The following is a 22,737-nucleotide window of genomic DNA, read 5'->3' as shown; positions in this document are numbered from 1 at the left end:
TTCATATTTGCGAAACAAATTTAAAAAATTTATTTTTTTTGGCAAGTGGCAAATGACAAATGAGAAGTGAGAACGAAGAAGAAAGAAGGGGCGGGGGGCAGCGAGGAAAAAAGAAAGAAGAACTGACTTTAATTTTTAAATTCTTATTTCTTACTTCTTATTTGACTTAATAGCAATTTGGAGGACATGTCCTCCTTTTTCATACAATTTCCTCCCGCCCTCTTCTTCTTTGTTTGCATTACACAGCAGCTTAGTATTTATTAAGCCCTTCCACATTTATTAACTGCGAGGTTTCTAAGCAAAGTTACCATTTTTACATTCGTATATCATGGGACTAACACGATGATACAACCCTCAGCACGGTCTGGCTTTGTAGCCGCATATAGCTAGTTTATTTTAAAATGAAAAAAAAAACCCTAAAAAAATACTAAAAATATTAAGTTTTTCAGCGTGTTTTGCGCATAAAATTTTCAATACACTCAGGTTTTTTTTACACGGTTTGGTTTTAGTCGTTTAAGACCTTCAGCATCAATGAAACAATGAGTTAACCCCACGAAAAAATTCACAAAAAATCAAAGAAAATTCAGGGGGTATTTGAAAAGCTGTGAAAATTCAGGTTACCCGAGAAATTAATGATTTCCAACCGTGTAAAAAAAAACCTGGGTGTAGTAAACAATGGGACAGGGTTCCCCGTCGAATGAAGCCTGTTGCGAGTAATTTGGACAATGCTAAATTCCAAAAAGTGTGTCTAAATAATGTCTACACATATATACATCACCTCAGTTCGTCGAGCCGAGTCGATTAGTATATAACACTATGGGTCTCCAGGCCTCTTATCAAAAATTCTTTTTGGAGTGATCATATAACCTTTCGGTACAACTTTGTTGTACAAGAAAGGAGGCAAAAAAATCACTCGTATCACTAAATCACTAAAATAGAAGGAAATTCTATAAAGTAATTTATTCAAAGTATAATTATTCCAATAAAACATCGCTGATCATGCACTAAATCGGCTTGGACAATATTATGTTCTAAAAATTCGTGAAAATTGAAAAACGATCCGTTGCACTCATTATTTTATTTGCTACAAACAAGCAGAGAAAACGCATAGGTTCTGGATCACTGTATTTGTATGACGTGGGGCATAAAGTCGGCAGCAAAAAATCATAATCAGTTTTAGATATGAAAAAATAAAATGGCTTCATCGAATGCAATTCTGAACCACCCCTCCCCTCCATGGCCAATTTTCTGGCTACGCCAATGCGTAGAATCAAATGTCCTCCTTTCAAACAATTTTATCTGGTAAGCCTAGGTTAGACAGATAATCCTGAGCCACAACTTTTGAAGCCCTGCGAAATTTCGATTGTTCCGATCAATCACCTTGCTACGAATATTAGTTTCAATGGTTTATTATTTTCCCTAGTCAGTCTCTATGAGAACGACTTGTGAAGCTAATAGGTATATAAACGGGCTGCAGAATCACGACATAATTAGGCGATTACCATAAACATCTCTCAGATCACACTAGTTTGGCTTTTGAATCAATCAAACTTTGAAAACAGGTTTTTATTTGAATCCAAATAGTTTTACATCAAAACAGGCTTCTGTAGTGTTGGTTACTTGAGTCCAAAATGGATTTGTTTTAATAATAGATACAATTCACACTTACCCGTTAAATAGTAAAATCCATCAATATCGCTGAACGTTTTAAACGTTAAGCTAATAGTTTAAGACATAATACGGTTTAGGATGAAATGCATTCCTTATACTAGTTGCGGAACTGAGAGATACGTTCTATTGACCGGTGCAGCAACAGCGACATAAACCAAAACATACATAAATGTGGCTGACCGGCGAGTTCAGATTTTGCTTCGTGCACATTCAAGGTAATCTAGTCGGGTCGCACAATCAAGTCATAGATAGGCATGGTAGTGCGACGAAGCACGTGCATATTTTTATATGTAGGCACACTTCTTCCTGCAATTTGCAATGTGGTGCGAAAGAAGGAGGTGGACTGAAAAAGGCGTCACTCGCACACTGGGTCAACGGCTGCTGCAAACTCGTCCTTGATCTTGTAGTATGGTAAAATGTTGGTGTTTTGATTCTCTTGATTAGGTTTGATTCCGGTGTTGTTTGATTTTTCAGGCATTTATGGAAATATATAAATATATGCGAGACGTTTCCGTTATTGATATCTCCGTTACTTTCCTATGATGCCTATTTATAGTTGATACGGAATTGATGTTACAGTCCCCTACATTTATGGGTAACATCAAATTCTTATTCATTTTTATATATTTTTACTGATGAATATTAAGTATGCTTACTTAATATATAAATAGGGGAGAATGTTCCCAATCCGACCTCCTATATGGCAGAGGCCATAAAATTGCGAAAAATGATTTTTTGGCCAAGTTTCGTAGTCTATATTGTAGCGGGGACATTATTCTGTATTTCTGAGGCTTTATTGTGGGTGCAGATGTGGAAAGTTAGAAGATACAGAGGGTAAAGTGAAAGTACACACTTAGTTTTTATTTCGGCAGCTCGGCAAAAATCCGCACAGCCGTGCGCCAGTAAAATAAAAAACTGATGTTCCGGTAAAACTGATAATTGTTAGCTGATTTTCGGCTAATTATTAGCTGATTTTCAGCAATTTTGACAGATATCTCGGCAAAAACGTGTTTGCTGGGGCACGGCTGTGCGAATCTCGGTAAAAGTTGACCATTTTGCTGAGATCCCGTTAAAAAATATTAAGTGTGTATACTTTTCCGGCATTCTCAAAAATGGTGGTCCGAAACCGACCCCCCTATGTTCCGAAAGCAACCCCCTTCCTGTAGTCCAGAACTAACCTATATTTCGCAAAAAAATAGTATGAGTAACGACAAACGAGAGTGCAGACAGATTAGTCGGCAGCGCCATCTGCGAGAAACACCGGAAAATCGGTACACTCCCCCCACAATTATAGAACACTTTTGCCAAAAAGTAATAATTTCATAATCAAATTCAATATTTTCAATGGCAAATGAATCTCTATCAGCAATATTAGATAACTAACAAGCAACCCATCATAATTTTAACTGCTTCAAATGCTTAGAAAGCTTTAAATTTGATTTATTCGAGACAAATTAAATTGATCAGTGTTCCATAATTGTTACTACGTTACTACGTAAGGTGCTGCGGAAAATACTCGGCGGTTAACAGGAGAACGGTATCTGGCGGCGCCGCATGAATCACGAATTGTACCAGGTCAGGCTGGACATTATTAAGCTTATTCAACACGGCAGACTACGGTGGGCTGGTCACGTTATTCGTATGCCGGAAGAACGTCAAGCGAAGATAATATTTAGTAGATAACCCGGAAGAGGCCGCAAGCTTCGTGGAAAGCCGCGTACACGATGGCTTTCTGCAGTTGAAGAGGACCTGAGGGCGCTCAACGTTCAGGGCGACTGGAAGCGATTGGCCCAGGATCGAGTCCAGTGGAGAAGGATTCGGATACTCCATTCGGCGTAGGTTCATCGAAGAGCTGTAGCCCATCAAGTATGGAACAGTTTAGTATTTTCTGTATAAATCGCTTCTTAATCATTTTTGTGTCGACATCCACGCTCAAAAGCAATAATTGTAGGTTAGTAACCTAAGGTTACTGTTACTTTGTAGCAATGACATTGGCGGTATGAACAAATTTGTGGCAAATATTTGCATTAAAGCGGCATTGTTCACATTCACCGCCATCTTGGACACGAAGTGTTCCATAATGAGGTTATTTGCAATCGATTGGATGTTCAGTAATTTTGTTCTAATCAAACCTATTTTAGATTGGATATCACATAGTGGACCGAAAGCTTAGATCCTAACGTTGGTTTTCGTGTATTAATATCTACAACTGGTTGGTTTTGTGACGTGTTAGAAGTAATTGAATGCTGAGAAAGTCGTTAAGCATTCCATAACTGGAACTTGGTAGTGGTAGTGTATGAGACCAACATTATCCCCTACTCAAGAGTGAATTGCACGTTTGACGATTACGTTCGCGGAGCTGATGTAGGGTAAGACGGTATAATTGACGATGCCCCTGGCCAAGACGCCCCTGTGAGATTTCTAGAAAACTAGAACTTACTAAGGGTTATAATCAGTTGGTACCTTTAAAGATTTGTAGGACCATCATACTACGTGAATGTGAAAGTATTTTTGTGTTACATAATGGAAATAATTGCAAAATTCAAAAAGTTACAGATTTGATGTAACTTTCAATGTTTGCTCAATATGTATTATGGAGCGACGCTTATATGCTGTCTGCAAAACTTGCACTGAAGCACTCAGTTGGACAACAAAGCAACTTTCGCCAGTGGTAGGGGAAACCGCCAAATGTTGAACGGCTAAAATTTTTGCCTATTGTTGAACGCCCATAAGAAATGCACGTGCGTTCAACAATAGGCGAAGAAATTAGCCGTTCAACATTTGGCGACTTACCCTAAATATGATATAGGGGAACTTCTCCTGGATTTAATCTCATGGCTCCGATGTGCATCCCATCATTGCGGCCATTGGGGTGTCTATTTCACCTGTTGACAATAAATCATAATAATAATAATATAAAAACTCAAAGGTGCAGCCCAATAGGGTTGTACGCAAAGGTGACGTTGAACTACGTGGCAGTACTGGTAGTTTTCGTGATTTTCTGCTGAGATTGAGTGAGCATTACAAACCATGGTGATGTATATAATTTTTAGAACAAAATTTGAAAAAGGATGATGAAAATAAAATTTCCAAATAATCGAGGATGAACAACACTCTCAAGCGAACACATATCCAAATTATCAATTGATAAAAACTCGCTAGAGAGTAAAAGTAGTTCGATAATTGTATCTCGATTCGAAGCATTGGTAAATGCTACTTTTGAACTCATTTTCCTTATTCTAATAGATTACTAAGTTGGAAAGCAGGCCAAGTTCCAGTTGGAATGTAGTGCTATGGAAAAAGAAGCTTGCGATGCACTTACGAGTTTGACTGATTCACCAAAACCGATTGCTAAACTGTTAGCAATTGTTCAGCAGTAAATAATCATACATAAATATTGTAACACACTAGAGTCAGCTTTTACGCGGAGGATATGGGCCGCGTAAATTAAAACAACGTAAAAACCCGCATGAATTCCAAAATATGTCTAAATGAATCGCGTTAATCCCGAAATTCTAGTGAAAAAAATTACATAAAAAGCGATTCGTGTAAAAATAAAACGCGTAAAAAACGACTACAGTGTACATTGGGAATGAAGCGTTGACTCTTCCTTGATCGGATGATCCAAGAAAATTGAAAATCCATCGAGAAACGGCTGAGATATTAACGATCAAAGTCTATCATATTTTCGTGAAGTTTTTCGATTTTTTGCAATCGTAAAGTGTACCCCAATATAGAAAAGACAGACGTAGTTCTACCACCGACCCATCTCAGCAAATAAGGAAAGATCCATCAACTACGTACCGCAACAATCGGTAATTTTCAACAGCCAATCCCTTCTATGTCACACTTTTTGTATGAAACATCTGAAAAATTAGTATGGGATATCACACATCAGGGAACCCCTCCCCCTCTAGACGTTACGTAATTTGTGAGTGTTCCCTAATATATCACGAAATCATTTAGAATTTCGTCCACTCTCTTTCTCCCTTTCAAATCATGCAGTAAAAAGTAGAGTGCAATAAAATGGGGGTCAGCTTCGGGCCACTGCTTGCCGGTCGGTTTCGGACCACCCCGACTTTTTTCTCAGAATGACGCGCCGTTCAACAATACCACCCCATACGACCTAATCTAAGTACGTGCAACATAGCTAAGACTATAAGCAATAAGGATAACTTATCGTTTAATTTCCTAATACACGCTAAAAATATTTTACCGATATCTCCTGCAGCCTAAACATCAATTTAAACACAATGTGGCGTGGTCATAACACAATATGGCTCGAAAACTCCGAAAAACGCAACCTTGGAAGATGGCTGCCTACGTCCAAATTAGAAGTGCTGCGGCAGTGTTCTACTGACAATACAGAGATATTCACTGAAAGCGCCATCTATGAGATAGGCCGGGGGGAGGGGGTCGTTTTGGGAACACTCTCCCCTAGTATCGTTTAAGCTAATCAAACCTTAGTTAAGAAAATTATTTTGAGCTTTATAGTGGAATGTCTTCACTTGTCATAAGACGAGTTTGTACAATCCCATTGAATTCCACCATTTAATTGTATCTTGACAGATACGTATTTCGACCTCAACAGTAAGGCCGTCTTCAGTGTCTCGTCGAGCAAGTAATCGTATTCTAATGGACAGTAGACGATTACCGATTAAATCGGTTGTTTTTGGTCTACCAAAATAAGTTATTAATCGGATATTTAAAACCGAAAGCAAGCATAACCCGATGAAATAGGGTGATTTATTTTTATTTATTTGATCGATATTATATGATTTAGTATGTGATGAACTTATTATGAATATATATATTTATTTATTAGGCCGATACAAATATTTAAAAACAATTATTTCTCCCCCCCCCCCTCGGTTTTTTTTTGCCCAAAAATAATATTTTGAGGGGCAACAAAAAAAATTCGGACGATTTTGATGATTTTCAAAATTATTAACAAATTAACAATTGATTTTTTAATGTTTATTTTTTATTATGCCCCCCACCCCCCTTAACCTTTCGAAGACCAGTAGGACATAATTGAAATTAAATATTTGTAACGGCCTTATTTATTCAGACTAAGGCCGAAGTGGCCTTTGCAGTACATATAAAAGTCTTCTATATTCGGCTCGGTCCATGGCTACACGTCGTCAATCACACAGTCTACAGATGTTCTGGAAGTGATCTTCCACCTGCCCGCTGCACAACTCGCCTTTTTGTGCCCGTTGTCGTTATCGAGAACCATTTTCACCGGGTTACTGTCCGACATTCTGGTTATTTGCCCGGCCCACTGCAGTCTTCCGATTTTTGCAGTGCGAACGATGGATGGTTCTCCCAATAGCTGTTGCAACTCGTGGTTCATTCGTTTCCTCCACGCATCGTCCGCCATCTGCACCCCACCATAGATGGGACGCAACACTTTCCTTTCAAAAACTCCAAATGAATATAGGTATATATTCACTATGAAATAGAGTATAAAAAAATAATTTAAGATCATCTTCCTTCGGATAGCAAGAAAAGCCGTAGGTCCCGGCCCATGTGTTGATGGGTAAAATATGGAGAGTCCAGGAGTGATCTTCCTGGAGTTGATGGCTGTCATTCGTGAGGAAATAGGCTAACGGAAAATGAAGGCAACTAGAAATAGTTGGTTTAAAAATACTTGAATATTTCAAAAACGCGTTAAAAGTTCAGTTCATCTTTTAGATACTTATCCTTGCAACAGGTTGCATTTGAAGAGGAATCCTGTCCTATTTCTATTGATCATGGGCTGGATCGGAACTATGAGAAAAGCACCATTACCGCTAGGTGGATGGTTTAGAGTTTTGAAGAATTGAACTTAAAAAAAGATAGAAAACTGGTCAAGTGGTCACCTATAGCCCATTCCCACCAGACAGATTCCTGGCTGAAGATTGGAAGGGATTCGAAAATTGTTCCATTCAGCATCCATATCGTGTTTTACTGAAAAAAAAAATATTTGGTCATAGCTTCAGAGTTCATAATCTGATCCGATCATTTCACCATGGGAAACAGTGGGGTAGAATTCCTCTTGAATACAAGCAAGCCAATGAGAACATATCAGTTGAAGAGAAGTGCCCAAACATGTAGTGAAGAACTGGTTTATTACAAATTTTACAATAAAGTAATATAAAAGAATGTATTTTGACCATAGACTCTTAGGGCCAATTTGTTCACCTCCGTTTTATCTTCTTCTTCTTCTTCTTCTTCTTCTTCTTCTTATTGGCATTACATCCCCACACTGGGACAGAGCCGCCTCGCAGCTTAGTGTTCATTAAGCACTTCCACAGTTATTAACTACGAGGTTTCTAAGCCAAGTTATCATTTTTGCATTCGTATATCATGAGGCTAGCACGATGATACTTTTATGCCCAGAAAAGTCGAGACAATTTCCAATCCGAAAATTGCCTAGACCGGCACCGAGAATCGAACCCAGCCACCCTCAGCATGGTCTTGCTTTGTAGCCGCGCGTCTTACCGTACGGCTAAGGAGGGCCCCTCCGTTTTATCATATATCGAGACATATTATCGAGACATTTGAAAATCATGTCACAATCGTCAAAAATGTGTGAAAAGTATCTGTATAGAAACGTGCGGCCATCATGATTTTTTTCCAACACGATCGAAGGCGTACAACTCAGGATACAGGGGTCATTTTAATGTGAACAAATTCAGCTTGGTTTATGTAGTCATATTATAATAACATGCAATGCTAGCGGGCTTGGTAGTCATATGGTTACTGCTTCTGCCTCATACGCAGGAGGTCGTGGGTTCAATCCCAGGTCCGTTCCATTCTCCTACTTTGTATCTTTCTCTATATTTCTCATGTTCTTGCAATCGCTAGAACTGGAAATGGACTTCAGGGTGGCCACTCACCCGGGAATCCGGGAAAACCGGGAAAAACCCGTGAATTTGAAATCACCGGGAAAAAAACGGGAAAAACCCGGGAATTTGATCAAGTTACCGGGAATTTCTCCAATTTTATATTCTTTCAAATTTACATTAAATTTATATTCCAAAAGTATAAGTTTGTTAATTCTTTAATTATTTATGTAAAAATAGCAGATTTGCTAATAACGTTAAAACACTTGAATTTGAGGCTGGATTTCGGAAAGTCGTAGGACTTTTTTTTATCGGGATCTCAGCAAAATGTTAAACTTTTACCGAGATTCGCAAAGCCGTGCCACAGCAAAAATGTTCTTTGTCAAGATTTCTGTCTATATTGCTGAAAGTCAGCAAATAATTGGCCGAAAATCAGCGAACAAACGCCATTTTTGCCGGAATATCATATTTATTTTGCTGGCAAACGGCTGTGCGGATTTTTGCCGAGCTGCAGAAATTAAAACTAAGTGTGTGCAGACTGCTTTCATGATTTCAGACAATTTTGTGGAGTCCATGCGATTTTTTAGAAATTCCTAGGAGCTTCATGTAATCTACGCACATTTCCAGGTACCAGTTTACTGTCGCTTGTCGTTTAATACTGAAATTTGATTTATTTTTGACACACTAAACTGTTCAACCTTCCTAAATTTTTTCACAATCTTTTTGAAAGTAAAAATACAGTTCAGCTAAGAAGGTACGCCTAAGAAAGGTGTGCCAAAAGTGTTGCAAAAATATAAGATCTTTCGACAGTATCGAGTTCAGAACAGTAGAGAACCCTTTTTGTCTTTCTCATACATATTATAATTTCTCGTTTTATAATACTAATTATATGGGAAGGCTATTGGACTAACTTCTGATAGAAAGCTCAGAGACCCATAGTGTTATATACCAATCGAATCAGCTTAACGAATTGAGGTGATGTATGTGTGTGTGCACAAAAATATGAGACACTTTTTGGTATTAGGCATTATCCGATTTGCTCTCAACAAGTAGCATTCGACGCGGAACGCGGCTTAGTTTTCCGCTTCCGGAGATACTGAAAAACATTGCTTTTTTGCCAAGGGTTCCCATTAGGAAATAAATTTAGCAGTGGCGTAGCCACGGGGGTGGTTTTGGACATACCCCCCCCCCCACAGAAAAAACTTTTTGAAGAAAATTTTTTTTTTGAAAAAAAATATTCAGAAACCGTTTTTCACAACATTGTAAATTAATGTCCAAGTCGGGTGGTTTAATCAACGGAATACAGGCAATAAACTTTGATTGAACTGAAGTATTTGTAAAACAAAAATCTGGTTCAACTTCTGCTTTTTCTCTAGTTCTGTGAGAATTTGTTAAACATTCATGACTTTTGGAAAAAAAATCCTTCTTCCTCTATAGCTCTACATTCCAACATGGCCTGCTTTTCAACTTAATTTTCTATTAGCATTTCCTCAGTTATTAATTAGTAGCTTTCCGCCATTGTATGTATCTTGTGTGGCAAAGTACTGTGGATATACTATGCTCAGGGAACCAAAAATCATTTCCCACTCGTAAACACGCTAGGCCGGACCGATAATCGAACTCGTCATCTTACGCTTTTGCTCACAAGGCTGGCTCGAAGAATTTATTATGAATTCTAATTCCTATGGATCAGATTTAAATTTTCTTTAAAAATACCCTAATATAATAATTTATGTGTTAGTTGCTCCAACCGGGAAAAACCGGAATTATTAAAATCGATTTTGAATGGACACCCTGTATGTGCCATGCTGCTTTTCTAATTTGAATTATTCTAATATTCAATATAGGGTTACTGCTCCTGGACTTCATCTTATATCTCCGATATTCATCCCACGAAAAACAAAACAATGAAAAAGTATTTGATTTGTTTCTTATTCTTGTGATTTTTAATCAGCAGTGAGCACGCTTGTTAGCAAAAAGAAGCGACGAAATTGGTGCCGTATTTCTTTGTTTCGCGATGAGATGAATATATGTTCAGTGAGATGGAAAACGGAACAGTTCTCCTAGTTTGTACCTTTCTTTAGCCTCTTGAATAGTACAAGAACGTGTATGAATATTTTTATTCCATTATAAAAATGAGCTATAGAAGTACTCTAACAACATTCTCCCTTACTTCTACATCACTAACATATTTCTTTTATCAACTCTTACAACAGATGGCAAACCAATGCTGCGTCTTGGAGACACCGGAGATTGGGTAGGCACATTTGAAGGCCACAAAGGTGCAGTGTGGGGTGTTGCCCTGAACAACAAAGCCACACTGGCCGCATCTGGAGCTGCCGATTTTACCGGGAAAATATGGAACGCAGTGACAGGCGAAGAAGTGCACAGTTTACAACACAACCACATTGTGAAAACGGTAGCATTCGATAGCAATAGCCAATGTCTGGTGACTGGGAGCAATGAGAAACTAGTCAGAGTATTTGATCTAAACGCATCAGGTACGCCCGTGGAGTCATACTCTGGTCATGCTGGTAACATTAAACGAGCCATATTTGCCCGAAACGATAAGTATGTTATTAGCTGCGCTGACGACAAGACCATGCGCCTGTGGGATCGTACAAGTGGACAGGAAACCATGCGAGTTGAATTCACCGCGCATCCTAATAGTTTAGAGCTGTCACGAGATGGAAACATATTGACTGTTACCTATGGCTCGAATGTTGCCTTCTTTGAAACGGAAACGCTGAAAAAGATGAAGGAAATCGTCGTGCCAACTAAAGTCAGCTCAGCCAGCTTACATCCGGACAAACAGATTTTTGTTTGTGGCGGAGAAGATTTCAAAATGTACAAATTTGACTATATTACTGGCAACGAAATTGGTAAGATTCAATTTACCAATACAATTTAAAAGCAATTTAGCTCAATCTTTTCATATCTTACAGAATCTTTCAAAGGTCATTTCGGACCCGTCCATGCTGTAAGTTTTAGCCCGGATGGAGAACTGTATGCCAGTGGATCGGAAGATGGTACGCTGCGATTGTGGCAGACCACAGTCGGCAAAACCTACGGGCTTTGGAAGTGCACCGAGCCAACCGATCTCAACAACTCAGTCAATTCGACTACTACTCGTGAAGTGACTGCCAACTAAGCTCTAGATGTATTTCAAACAATATTTGGAAACAATAAAACGAAAACCATTAGCCGGTAAGTTACGCATATTTTTTCTTGCATCTTGAAACTATTTTTCACGCAGGAAAGTATGATTTATCCCGCCAACTTTGCAGTGTATACTTCCCCAAAAGAAATTAATACCTATATCCTTTTTAGACAGCATTCAGCGTATTCATTGCTAAAAATTGATAGATTTAACACGTGTAAATGATAGTAATTTATTATTTTCAACGATTAAATTGCGTTGCCCTTCCAACATCGCCGTTTAAAATATCTGTAGAACGAAAAGAAAATTCCTTTTTATTTTTGAGATTAGCTGCCTAACGATCAGACGAATCTCGGAATTCTGTGGCGTTGTCGCGTCTTTACACGAACGTAAGGTTCAGTGGATTTGCACATTCGGTTCAGTAATTGGCCAGGGTTTCTGAACTTGAGAAGCTAAGTTGGATCCGAACCGTTCCACCATTCATCAGAAAAAAGTGTACCCAAGGAAATGTTATTGTCTGTCTTCGTCCCCCTCAAACCATTCGTGGCCAAATTTAATTATTTGAGGGGAGGACTTCATTTTTTTTTCGAAAAAAAAATTGAACTTTTTTAGAAAGTTCTTTAAAAAACTTATGAGTTTTTCGATTATAGGGGAACGGTTCGCCACTTCATCTCATAGCTCCTATTTCCATCCCATCAAAAACAAAGCAATGGAAAGGAATTTAGTCTGTTTATTATTTTTGTGATTTTTTTCAGCAGTGAGCACGCATGTTGACAAAAAGAAGCGATGAATTTTGTGCAGTATTTCTTTGTTTAGCGATGAGATGGATATATGTACAGTGAGATGGAGATCGGAACAGTTCCCCTATTACTAATATATTTTTTGACGTAGAATTACGTCTTTCGGTAAGACAGGGGGTCATTCCAAAGTTTAGAATTCGGAACCGTCACGAAAAGAGGTCAGGAAGTAAGAGCCAATAACTTAGCCGTTTTTCAACGGATTCTGAAGATTTTGGTATGAATCGATCAGCCAACTCTCTAAGATTTCATACAGCTATTATAAACAATTTATTCAATGCATTTAACTATTGAAAATCCAATTTCGAGAGGTAGAGTTGAAATTTCATTTTTACAGTAAATTGCCTACATTTCGGCTATATCCATCCGCAATGAACATACACTAAATAATTGAATTTCGTATCCACTATTACGGCCGATGCCCACGTAGCGGTTTTTTACGCTGCGTGCACGTCGCGTTCACGCAAGGTACCCAGCATCAAATAGAGCAATGCACACGTAAACGTGTGCACGACTTCATTTGATGCTGTGTACCTTGCGTGGACGCGGCGTGCGCGCAGCTTGAGAACACGCTACGTGGGCATCGGCCCTAAATTAGCATACGAAATTCTACGTTCAACTTGCGATCTTCAATACAACCTTATACTTTTTTTTATTTCCCACCCCTTTCGCATAAAAAAGATTAATGGGACAAAAGAAGAAATCAATTATTGTTCCGGTCTAAGGTACAAATGAAAAATCTCTGTATATGATATACTGTCGTTATACGCACAACTGTCCCATGTTACATGTACATAGGAAATCCCAACAAACATGGGACAAATATGCGTATGACAGCAGTATAGCTCAAATATAATCGATATGCCTCTCTATAATTTAAATTATTGCTTATTCAAAACCACATATAAAGTGCATTTGAATCTATGTTTTGTTCACTTCGCGTGGAGATAAGTTGTGTGCGCTTATAAACATTATTGATCAAATATAAAGATGCTTACCAAGAAGAATGTGTGGATTAGTAGTCTAAATAGTAAATCTATGATTGCAGTTCATAAAGACATAAAATTTGAATATAATATCAAAATTGATCATGTTTATTGCATAAAGAATCATTTATCCAAACTGAATTGGATTGTGAACAAGTTTTTTTTAATCTTTGTTTATGTGTTTTTTTAAATTCTAGATTAAGTTTAACACAGAGACCATTTCTCCCACCCAGTAAAGATGGGACAGATATGCGAATCACGGCAGTATATTTTATACAATTCACAAAATTTTCTTCTTTGTACACTTGATACAGGTCGGGATTTATGCGTCTGCACCATAAAACATTTTGTTTAAAAAATCACATCTAAAAAAAACTAATAAAAATTTTCAACGTAACAACTGAACCGATTCAGATTTAGCGGCAGTCTTCTTAACTGGTTTCAATTTATATCGAAGCCCTAGCCAACTCGAGTCCTTGCAGTCAGTTATAGCCGTCCCGGCTCTGTGCTTGAGTCAGGTGAAGCAGTCTTCCGAATACTTTCCGTAGGCAAGTATAATAAGTCAATGAACCCTCCGCTGCCTGAGAGTTGTTCAACTTACAGCTTTGGTCAACAACTTACAGGTGTATTCACAAAATGTTGGCGGAATAAACTTATCTGTCCAAGATAATCGCCTCGCAGTCTCCGACCATTACTACGACATTATTGACTCAATGAGAACACGATTTCCAGACAGGTGTTCGATTCGGACCACGAAGACCGACCGATGTACTCTCTCGAATTCTGTTTAGCAGGCTGCGCTCGGTTTCGGAGACCTTTATCGGCTAATCTCAAAGGAATTTCTGAGACAGAAGACCAACAACGGACCAGGTGTTTACTCACCGACAAATCCTTAATAAATTCCGTGAATTCAACTTGGGGACTAATCATCTGTTTGTGGACTTTAAGACAGCAAACGACTCAGTGAAACGGAACGAACTATGCGCCAGAACAAATCAAGCGCCAGAATATCTGGTGAGATTTCCGATTCGTTCGTGACGTTAGATGGATTGAAGCAGAGCAATGCGCCATATAATCTGCTATTCAACATAGCTCTGGAAGCTACAGTTCAAAAATCTGGGGGCTGTACCTTGTAACTTGTATTTTTCCGTTGCATAATTAATCTGCAAGTATGAATTTACAAAACTAATATTATAAGTAAACTGCACTAATAATATTAGTGGAATTTACAAGTAACTGTTGCATAAAGACAATACAAGTAGAAATTATTAGCGTTGGCTTGTAGTTTTTTTTTTTTTTTTTTTTTTTTTTTAAACTAATTTTATTTGCTAATTATCTAATACATGCATTCATCTCTTAGACTAGGTGTTCCATGTTTTCTTAACGTTATCATCCTTATTTGCTATGTTACGCTTTTAGTTATTATTAATACAATTCAATTGCCTCTGGCAGTTAGATTTTTTTCCTCTGGTTGAATTGAACCAGTGGCGTAGCCAGGGGGGTGGTTTTGGGTATAAAACCCCCCCCAAAGACAAAATTTTCAGATGAAATTTTTTTTTTCAAAAAAAAAAATGTTCGGAAGACCCCCCCCAGACCAATTTTCTGGCTACGCCACTGAATTGAACCATGTAGGAATTACAATGTTTTCAACTTAAACTAAACTTAACCTATTTTATACTAAGGGTACAAGGAGTTAATCGTTGCAATAGAAGATTGCAACGATTTTTGTCTAAAATTGGAAATTATTTTGTTGGACATTTGTTGCAATGTCTCAATATTAGAAATTCTATGAAGTTCATTGGTACTATACCACGGAGGCAACTTCAGAATCATTTTCAAAATTTTATTTTGAATCCTCTGGAGTGCCTTCTTTCTGGTATTGCAGCAACTAGCCCATATTGGCACAGCATACAACATGGCAGGTCTAAAAATTTGTTTGTAAATCAAAAGTTTGTTCTTAAGACAAAGTTTTGATTTTCTGTTTATAAGTGGATATAGGCACTTAATATATTTGTTACATTTGGCTGATTGCGCGGCCGGTAATAAAGTTAACCAGTTCAGTGCGTGTTGGCTCTTGTTTCGGACGGCAGAACAATCGCGCGATTTGCCGAAATTTTGTGTTTTGCATTGCGCGGCCGGTAATAAAGTTAATTAGTGCAGTGCGTGTTGGCTCTTGTTTCGGACGGCGGAACGATCGCGCGGTTTGCCGAAATTTTGTGTTTTGCATTGCGCGGCCGGTAATAAAGTTAATTAGTGCAGTGCGAGTTGGCTCTTGTTTCGGACGGCGGAACGATCGCGCGATTTGCCGAAATTTTGAGTTTTGCATTGCGCGGCCGGTAATAAAGTTAATTAGTGCAGTGCGAGTTGGCTCTTGTTTCGACGGCGGAACGATCGCGCGGTTTGCCGAAATTTTGTGTTTTGCATTGCGCGACCGGTAATAAAGTTAATTAGTTCAGTGCGAGTTGGCTCTTGTTTCGGACGGCAGAACGATCACGCGATTTGCCGAAATTTTGTGTTTTGCATTGCGCGGTCGGTAATAAAGTTAATTAGTGCAGTGCGAGTTGGCTCTTGTTTCGGACGGCGGAACGATCGCGCGATTTGCCGAAATTTTGTGTTTTGTTTTGTTTTTCCTTAGGACGGTTCGTAAGTAAATTGATGAATATATTTTATTATTTTTACAGCATATACTGTTATTGACAAACGCTCTATATTGTCGAATAGAGCTCCCTATTATTCACCTTTCCCACTAACACAAGTTTTCCTTCCCGAGACATCTATGAAGGTAGTATGGGTTCCCTGCATCTTCACTAGTAGATGTTGAACTAACATTCCTTCCCTTCCTTCCGTGATTGTAAGGACGTGGCCAGGTATACAACTGCTACTGTATAGGAAAAGGTACTAATCCCAAGTACCAATTTGCGACAATATACAGTAGATTGCTCAATTGAGCATTGTATAGCCACCCACGATTTGTACAATCACATATGCTATGCTATGCTATGCTTAATATATTTGTTACATTTGGCTTGAAGGCCTTCAATGTGATTTTTAAAAGTTAATTTTTGATCTATCAGAAGCCCTAAATATTTAGCTTCGCTAGACCAATTAATTGGAACCCCATTCATAGTGACAATATGTCTGCTAGAAGGTTTCAAATAAGAAGCTCTCGGCTTATGTGGGAAAATTATAAGCTGAGTTTTGGAAGCATTCGGGGAAATTTTCCATTTTTGCAAGTAAGTGGAGAAAATATCCAAACTTTTTTGCAATCTGCTACAAATGACACGAAGGCTTCGCCCTTTGGCTGAGAGGCCCGTGTCATCTGCAAACAAAGATTTTTGACACCCTGGTGGTAAATCAGGTAAGTCTGAAGTAAAAATGTTATACAAAATGGGCCCCAGTATGCTGCCTTGGGGGACACCAGCCCTTACAGGTAATCTATCAGATTTAGAATTCTGATAGTTTACCTGCAGTGAGCGATCTGATAAATAATTTTGGATCAGTTTAATAATGTACAGAGGAAAATTAAAATTCATCAGTTTTACAATCAAACCTTCATGCCAAACACTGTCAAATGCTTTCTCTATATCAAGAAGAGCAACTCCAGTCGAATATCCTTCAGATTTGTTGAGCCGAATTAAGTTCGTAACTCTTAATAACTGATGAGTGGTTGAATGCCTATGGCGAAAACCAAATTGCTCATCAGCAAAAATAGAATTGTCATTAATATGAACCATCATTATATTTAAAATAATCTTTTCAAACAGTTTGCTTATTGAAGAAAGCAAACTGATTGGGCGATAACTAGAAGCCTCAGCTGGATTTTTGTCCGGCTTCAAAATTGGAACAGCTTTGGCGTTTTTCCATTTATCTGGAAAGTATGCAAATTGAAAACATTTGTTAAATAAATTAACCAAAAAGGATAAAGAGCTCTCAGGAAGTTTTTTGATAAGTATGTAGAAAATACCATCATCACCCGGGGCTTTCATATTTTTAAATTTTCTAGTAATAGATCTCACTTCATCCAAATTACTTCCCAACGAAGGATCAAAAACATTATCTTGATTGAGAATGTCTTCGAAGCTCCGTGTAACCTGATCCTCAATTGGACTAGTGAGACCTAGACTAAAATTATGGGCACTCTCGAACTGCTGAGCAAGTTTTTGAGCCTTTTCGCCATTTGTTAATAAAATTTTATTTCCCTCGTTAAACGCTGGAATTGGCTTTTGAGGTTTTTTAAGAATTTTTGTTAATTTCCAAAAGGGTTTCGAACTGGGATCCAACTTCGAGACATTATTCTCAAAGTTGGTATTTCTCAGAATAGCGAAACGTTTTTTAATTTCATTTTGCAAATCTCGCCAAATAACTTTCAACGCGGGATCGCGAGCTCTTTGGTATTGCCTTCTTCTCACATTTTTAAGACGGATCAGTAGCTGAAGATCGTCGTCAATAATAATGGAGTTGAATTTAACTTCACATTTCGGAATTGCAATGCCTCTGGCTTCGACAATTAAATTTGTCAAAGATACGAGCGCATTGTCAATATCACTTTTGGTATCGAGAGGAATATCAACATCAAAATTCCTATCGATATATGTTTTATATAAATCCCAATCAGCTCTATGATAATTAAAAGTAGAGCTGATTGGATTATAAATGGCTTCTTGTGAGATTTTAAACGTCACAGGAAGGTGATCAGAGTCAAAGTCAGCATGAGTTACCAATTGGCCACACAGCTGACTTGAATCCGTTAAAACTAAATCAATTGTAGAAGGATTTCGACTGGAAGAAAAACAAGTTGGTCCATTGGGATATTGAATAGTATAATATCCCGCAGAACAATCTTCAAATAAAATTTTACTATTGGAATTGCTTTGAGCATTATTCCATGAACGGTGTTTGGCATTGAAGTCACCAATTACGAAGAATTTTGATTTGTTGCGAGTCAGAATTTGAAGATCAGCTTTCAACAAATTCTTTTGCTGCCCATTGCATTGAAAAGGCAAGTAGGCTGCAATGAAGGAAAATTGTCCAAAATTTGTTTCAACAGAAACTCCCAAGGTTTCAAAAACTTTGGTTTCAAACGAAGAAAATAATTTATGTTTGATACGTCTATTAATGACAATGGCGACCCCACCACAGGCGCTGTCAAGACGATCATTTCTGTAGAGTCCTGGTTTTAAATACGTTTCAGTTATAATGGCAATATGCACATTATGAACTGAAAGGAAGTTGAATAATTCATCTTCCTTACCCTTTAGAGAGCGGGCATTCCAATTTAGAACTTTCACACAATTATTTGGATCCATTGAAACGGAGTCCGATAACAATTTTTTGTGTGTACTTTATACCAACCTGAATAGCTTCAGGAATGGTATTTGCTTTGAACATTGCATCAATCATGTGATGCAATTGTTCAGTTAAAAATCAAAATCGGAAGCAGTCATGCTACCTGAATCAACAACATGACCGTTATTTTCCGTTGGGACATGGGTATAAACCTCATTTTGAGAAGAGAAATTTGGTCTACCAGCAGCGATGTTTGCATACGTAGGTACATTGGAAAAATTGGAATTTACTGAAGTGCTTGCTACCCGTTGACGAGCGGCAAAATTTGTTTGTGAATTGTGGTGGGTATGAATTGCTCGACCGGTAACCGGTTTCAAAATTTGAGCGTTTGAAAAATTTCTACCCGTCGAATCTGGGATCCGATTGGAATTTCCGTCATCAATTTTGCACGGGAATTCAAAACCTTTTTGCGTGAAGGGCATTCCCAGAAATTGGATTTGTGATTGCCCCCACAGTTTGCGCACTTAAATTTATTGGAATCTTCTCTCACAGGATAGGCGTCCTTGGCGTGGGAGGTTCCACCACAAATCATGCATTTAGCATCCATGTGGCAATGTTTAGTTTCGTGACCCCACTTTTGGCACTTACGGCACTGTGTGGGGTTTTGGAAATTTCCGCTAGGCCTGCGGAAATGTTTCCATGTAACACGGACATGGGACATAATACAGGCCTTTTCAATACTTTTCATATTATTTAGTTCACTTTTGTTAAAATGAACTAAATAAAATTCTTGAGAAATGCCCCTCTGGGAAGTACCAGAGTGAGATTTCTTTTTCATCTTAATTACTTGGACTGGTGAAAATCCAAGTAATTGAGAAATTTCAATTTTAATCTCATCCAGTGATTTGTCATCACTGGGGAGACCTTTCAAGACGACTTTGAACAATCGCTCAGTTTTGTCGTCGTATGTGAAGAATTTATGGCGCTTCTCAGTTAAATAGTGAAGAAGACGTTTGCGATCGTCAAAGGATCCCGGCAAAACGCGGCAGTCACCCTTCCTAGCAATCTGAAATGAAACCTTGATCCCCTGAAGGTTACTCAAAATCTCATTCCGGAAGCCAGAAAACTCGGCAACAGATACCACAATTGGCGGAATCCTTTGCTTTTTCGCATGAATCGAATCACCTGGGCTAGAGGTAGATTCGATTTGCTCAATATCATCATTAATCAGTTCGATTGGAGAAGAATTATTTCCGATATTAGAGTTAGAAGGAATATCTGAATTCTCCAGCTTCCTTCTATTTTTTCCGCGCTTGGGCAGGACGGTCTTGAAACCTTGTTTCTTTGAAGGAAGTGGAGAATTCAGAGACTCCCCCTTCCTCTTGTTTTTGTTAATACTCATTGCTGAGCGTGGAGACGTGACCTTCTAAGAGTTTTTTTCCCAGAACGGTGTCCCTGCAGGATTACCACCGCTTGTCGGAATTTTACTTCCGCAAACGGGTCCAACGTAAAACGAAGGCACGGGTCCTTGCAAAGATCGTAACGGGATCAGTGGGTACAAATAGCGCTAAGAAGCACCGTTGAAATTAAAATAGCTTCGGGTAGTATCAAAAACTTCCTTCCGCAAAGAGAGAAAGAACCGCACAGCACGAAAGCACGATGCGGTCTTTGGCTTGTAGTTTCTTTTACAAGTATGAATGGTGCTGTAATTTAATTTACAAGTAGCTTTTATTTTATTATTTCAGCTCTGCAAAATAATTATGCATCGTTGATTTGTTTTCAACAACTTAACATAGAAAGAAACTATTAGTGCAAGTGCTTCAAATTACCATAGAATTAAACACTCTGCACTAGGAATAAATTTCTCGTTCCAATATAACACTGAGAATTATGGATTCTATAACATTCCCCAGAAAACCATACCCCACAAAACCACTCCCCAGAATGTTATATTCCCCAGAAAACCATTTCCCAGAATGAACCATTCCCCAGAATGCACCATATCCCATAATTTTTTTTTCATACCTTTGAAAAGATTGCTGCAATGAAAAAAAAGCTTTCGTTTCTAAAAGCCCAAATCAATCATTGGAAAAATGGACCTTATTATATTCACGCCGTTTTCGAATGCCAGGCAACCAAACTAAGCAACTCGTATCCTAGGAAAACAAATTCAAGCGACGGCATGCTTTACATTTTTGTATTTTTATAAATCTAGGAAACATTAGTTACCATGATCGTTTTGTTTTGCGTGTCAACCTAGTGTACACTGAACAGTGTTCAGAGTTCAAAACTATAAGAATACCAAGACACACTCTTGGCTCAAGTTCTCTTCAGAATGCATTTTTAGCTAAAAGTAACTCCTATGCTGCCATCATACGCATATTTGTCCCATGTTTGCTGGGATCCCTATGTACATGGGACAGTTATGCATATAACGACAGTATTTGAAAATTTATTTAAATTTTTGCCAATAAAAATGTGGATTTTTATTAGTGTGTATTTCATAAAAATACGTGAGTCAAAAGAATGTGCCACTCATTTGCTTTTTTTCGAGAAAATGCGTATTTTTAAAGAAGGCATCACCTATTCGTTAACCTTATTTTGGAAAAAATTGTGCTTTTCAAAATGATCTCATTTTTCATTTTTCGCGTGCTTCAAAACAGGAAAAAAAACTTTGTTGCCTTATTCCGTGGAAATGCCGTGAAAAGAAAATGACGCGTGCGTAGCACACAAAAAATTGACTCATTTGTCTTATTCCGGGAAAATGCGCTTTTTAAAAGAAGGAATCATCGAATAGTTTGCCTTATTCCGGGCAAATACGTGACGTGGGTCCCTATTTGTTCCCTCAATCAAGTATTTGAAACTATAGCTTCTAACAATTACCATAATGGCCCTTGCACATCCAACTCATCAAGACATATGATTTTCTGGGCAACGGTTTTCTGGGGAATAGTATATAACCAGAATTATGAATTTTTTAAAATGTTAGAATGTCAATACCACGAAGCCGGATAAAACCCCGGAATCAATAAATTTACAGAAATAATAATTCGTGTTCCGTGAATACCTATCGTAGGCAAAATATATATTCTATCCACACATTTGCAAACAAACTTAAACAAATCGTTTTCTCCGCATGGAATATTGGATTAATTTTCACAGGTAAATGAACCTGACGACTTGTAATTTCAACCTTACTAATAATACAAGTACTAATATTATAAGTTGGCTAAACATTATTATGCGACGCAAATTACAAGTACTTGTATTTTTTTTGAAACTTGTAGCTAATATTATTAGTCGGATTATGCTACAGGGCCCTGGTGTGCAAAGAAACAGAACCATCATCAAGTCTTACATACTCCTTTGTTTTGCGGATGACATTGACATCATTGGTGCAGATCGCAGAGCAGTGGAAGAGGCTTACGTGCCTTCCAAACGGGAGACTGGAAGAAGAGGGCTACTTATAAACTCTGCAAAAACTAAGTAGCACGTGGCTGGCAGAGAATCGGGCAGTCCAAACAACGTTGATCGTGAGGTGGAAATGGATATGATACGATTAGAGGTTGTCGACGAATTCATATATCTTGGAACACTCGTTACACGGGATTATGATATAAGTCGCGACGCGACTCGCGAGGTGAAAATACGTGTTGTGGCTGCAAGTTGGACTTTCTACGGTTTGTGTAGCAAAACTAATTCTGTAAATATCGTTGATTCGTCCAGTCGCCATGTACGGTCATGAAGCATGGACGTTAAAAGAGGCAGACTACCGAATTCTCCGCCAGCATGACCGCGGCAATAAAAGTGGTGACCGAGCCCGGATTTCTTTGAAGCGAGCAGCTACTTAGCACCTTGTTCGTCGTCGAACGCAGAAAAAAAACAACAGGAACAAAATTAAACATCCGTTCAACACCGAGTTCCTGACCGGCGAAGATTGATTACACGGTTTCCACCAACGCCACCCTGACCTGTGCCTACGTGTTCCTGAGGCTTCGTCCGCGGCC

General features: G+C 38.4%; 1 protein-coding gene across 1 annotated transcript in view; it reads left to right on the top strand.

Annotated features, from left to right (window-relative positions):
* The window catches only part of LOC134211851 (serine-threonine kinase receptor-associated protein), a 36,163-nt gene extending 24,232 nt beyond the window's left edge, over window positions 1-11,931 (top strand). The window contains exons 2-3 of the mRNA XM_062689174.1: window positions 10,718-11,383; window positions 11,447-11,931. Coding sequence (XP_062545158.1) covers window positions 10,718-11,383; window positions 11,447-11,652 — 872 coding nt within the window. The 3' untranslated portion in view covers window positions 11,653-11,931. The remainder of the gene's footprint in view (window positions 1-10,717; window positions 11,384-11,446) is intronic.
* The last annotated feature ends 10,806 nt before the right edge of the window (window positions 11,932-22,737 follow it).

This window comes from Armigeres subalbatus, chromosome 2 (genome assembly GCF_024139115.2).
Source record: "Armigeres subalbatus isolate Guangzhou_Male chromosome 2, GZ_Asu_2, whole genome shotgun sequence".
Lineage (NCBI taxonomy): Eukaryota > Metazoa > Arthropoda > Insecta > Diptera > Culicidae > Armigeres > Armigeres subalbatus.
This window is presented reverse-complemented; position numbering and strand designations above follow the sequence as displayed.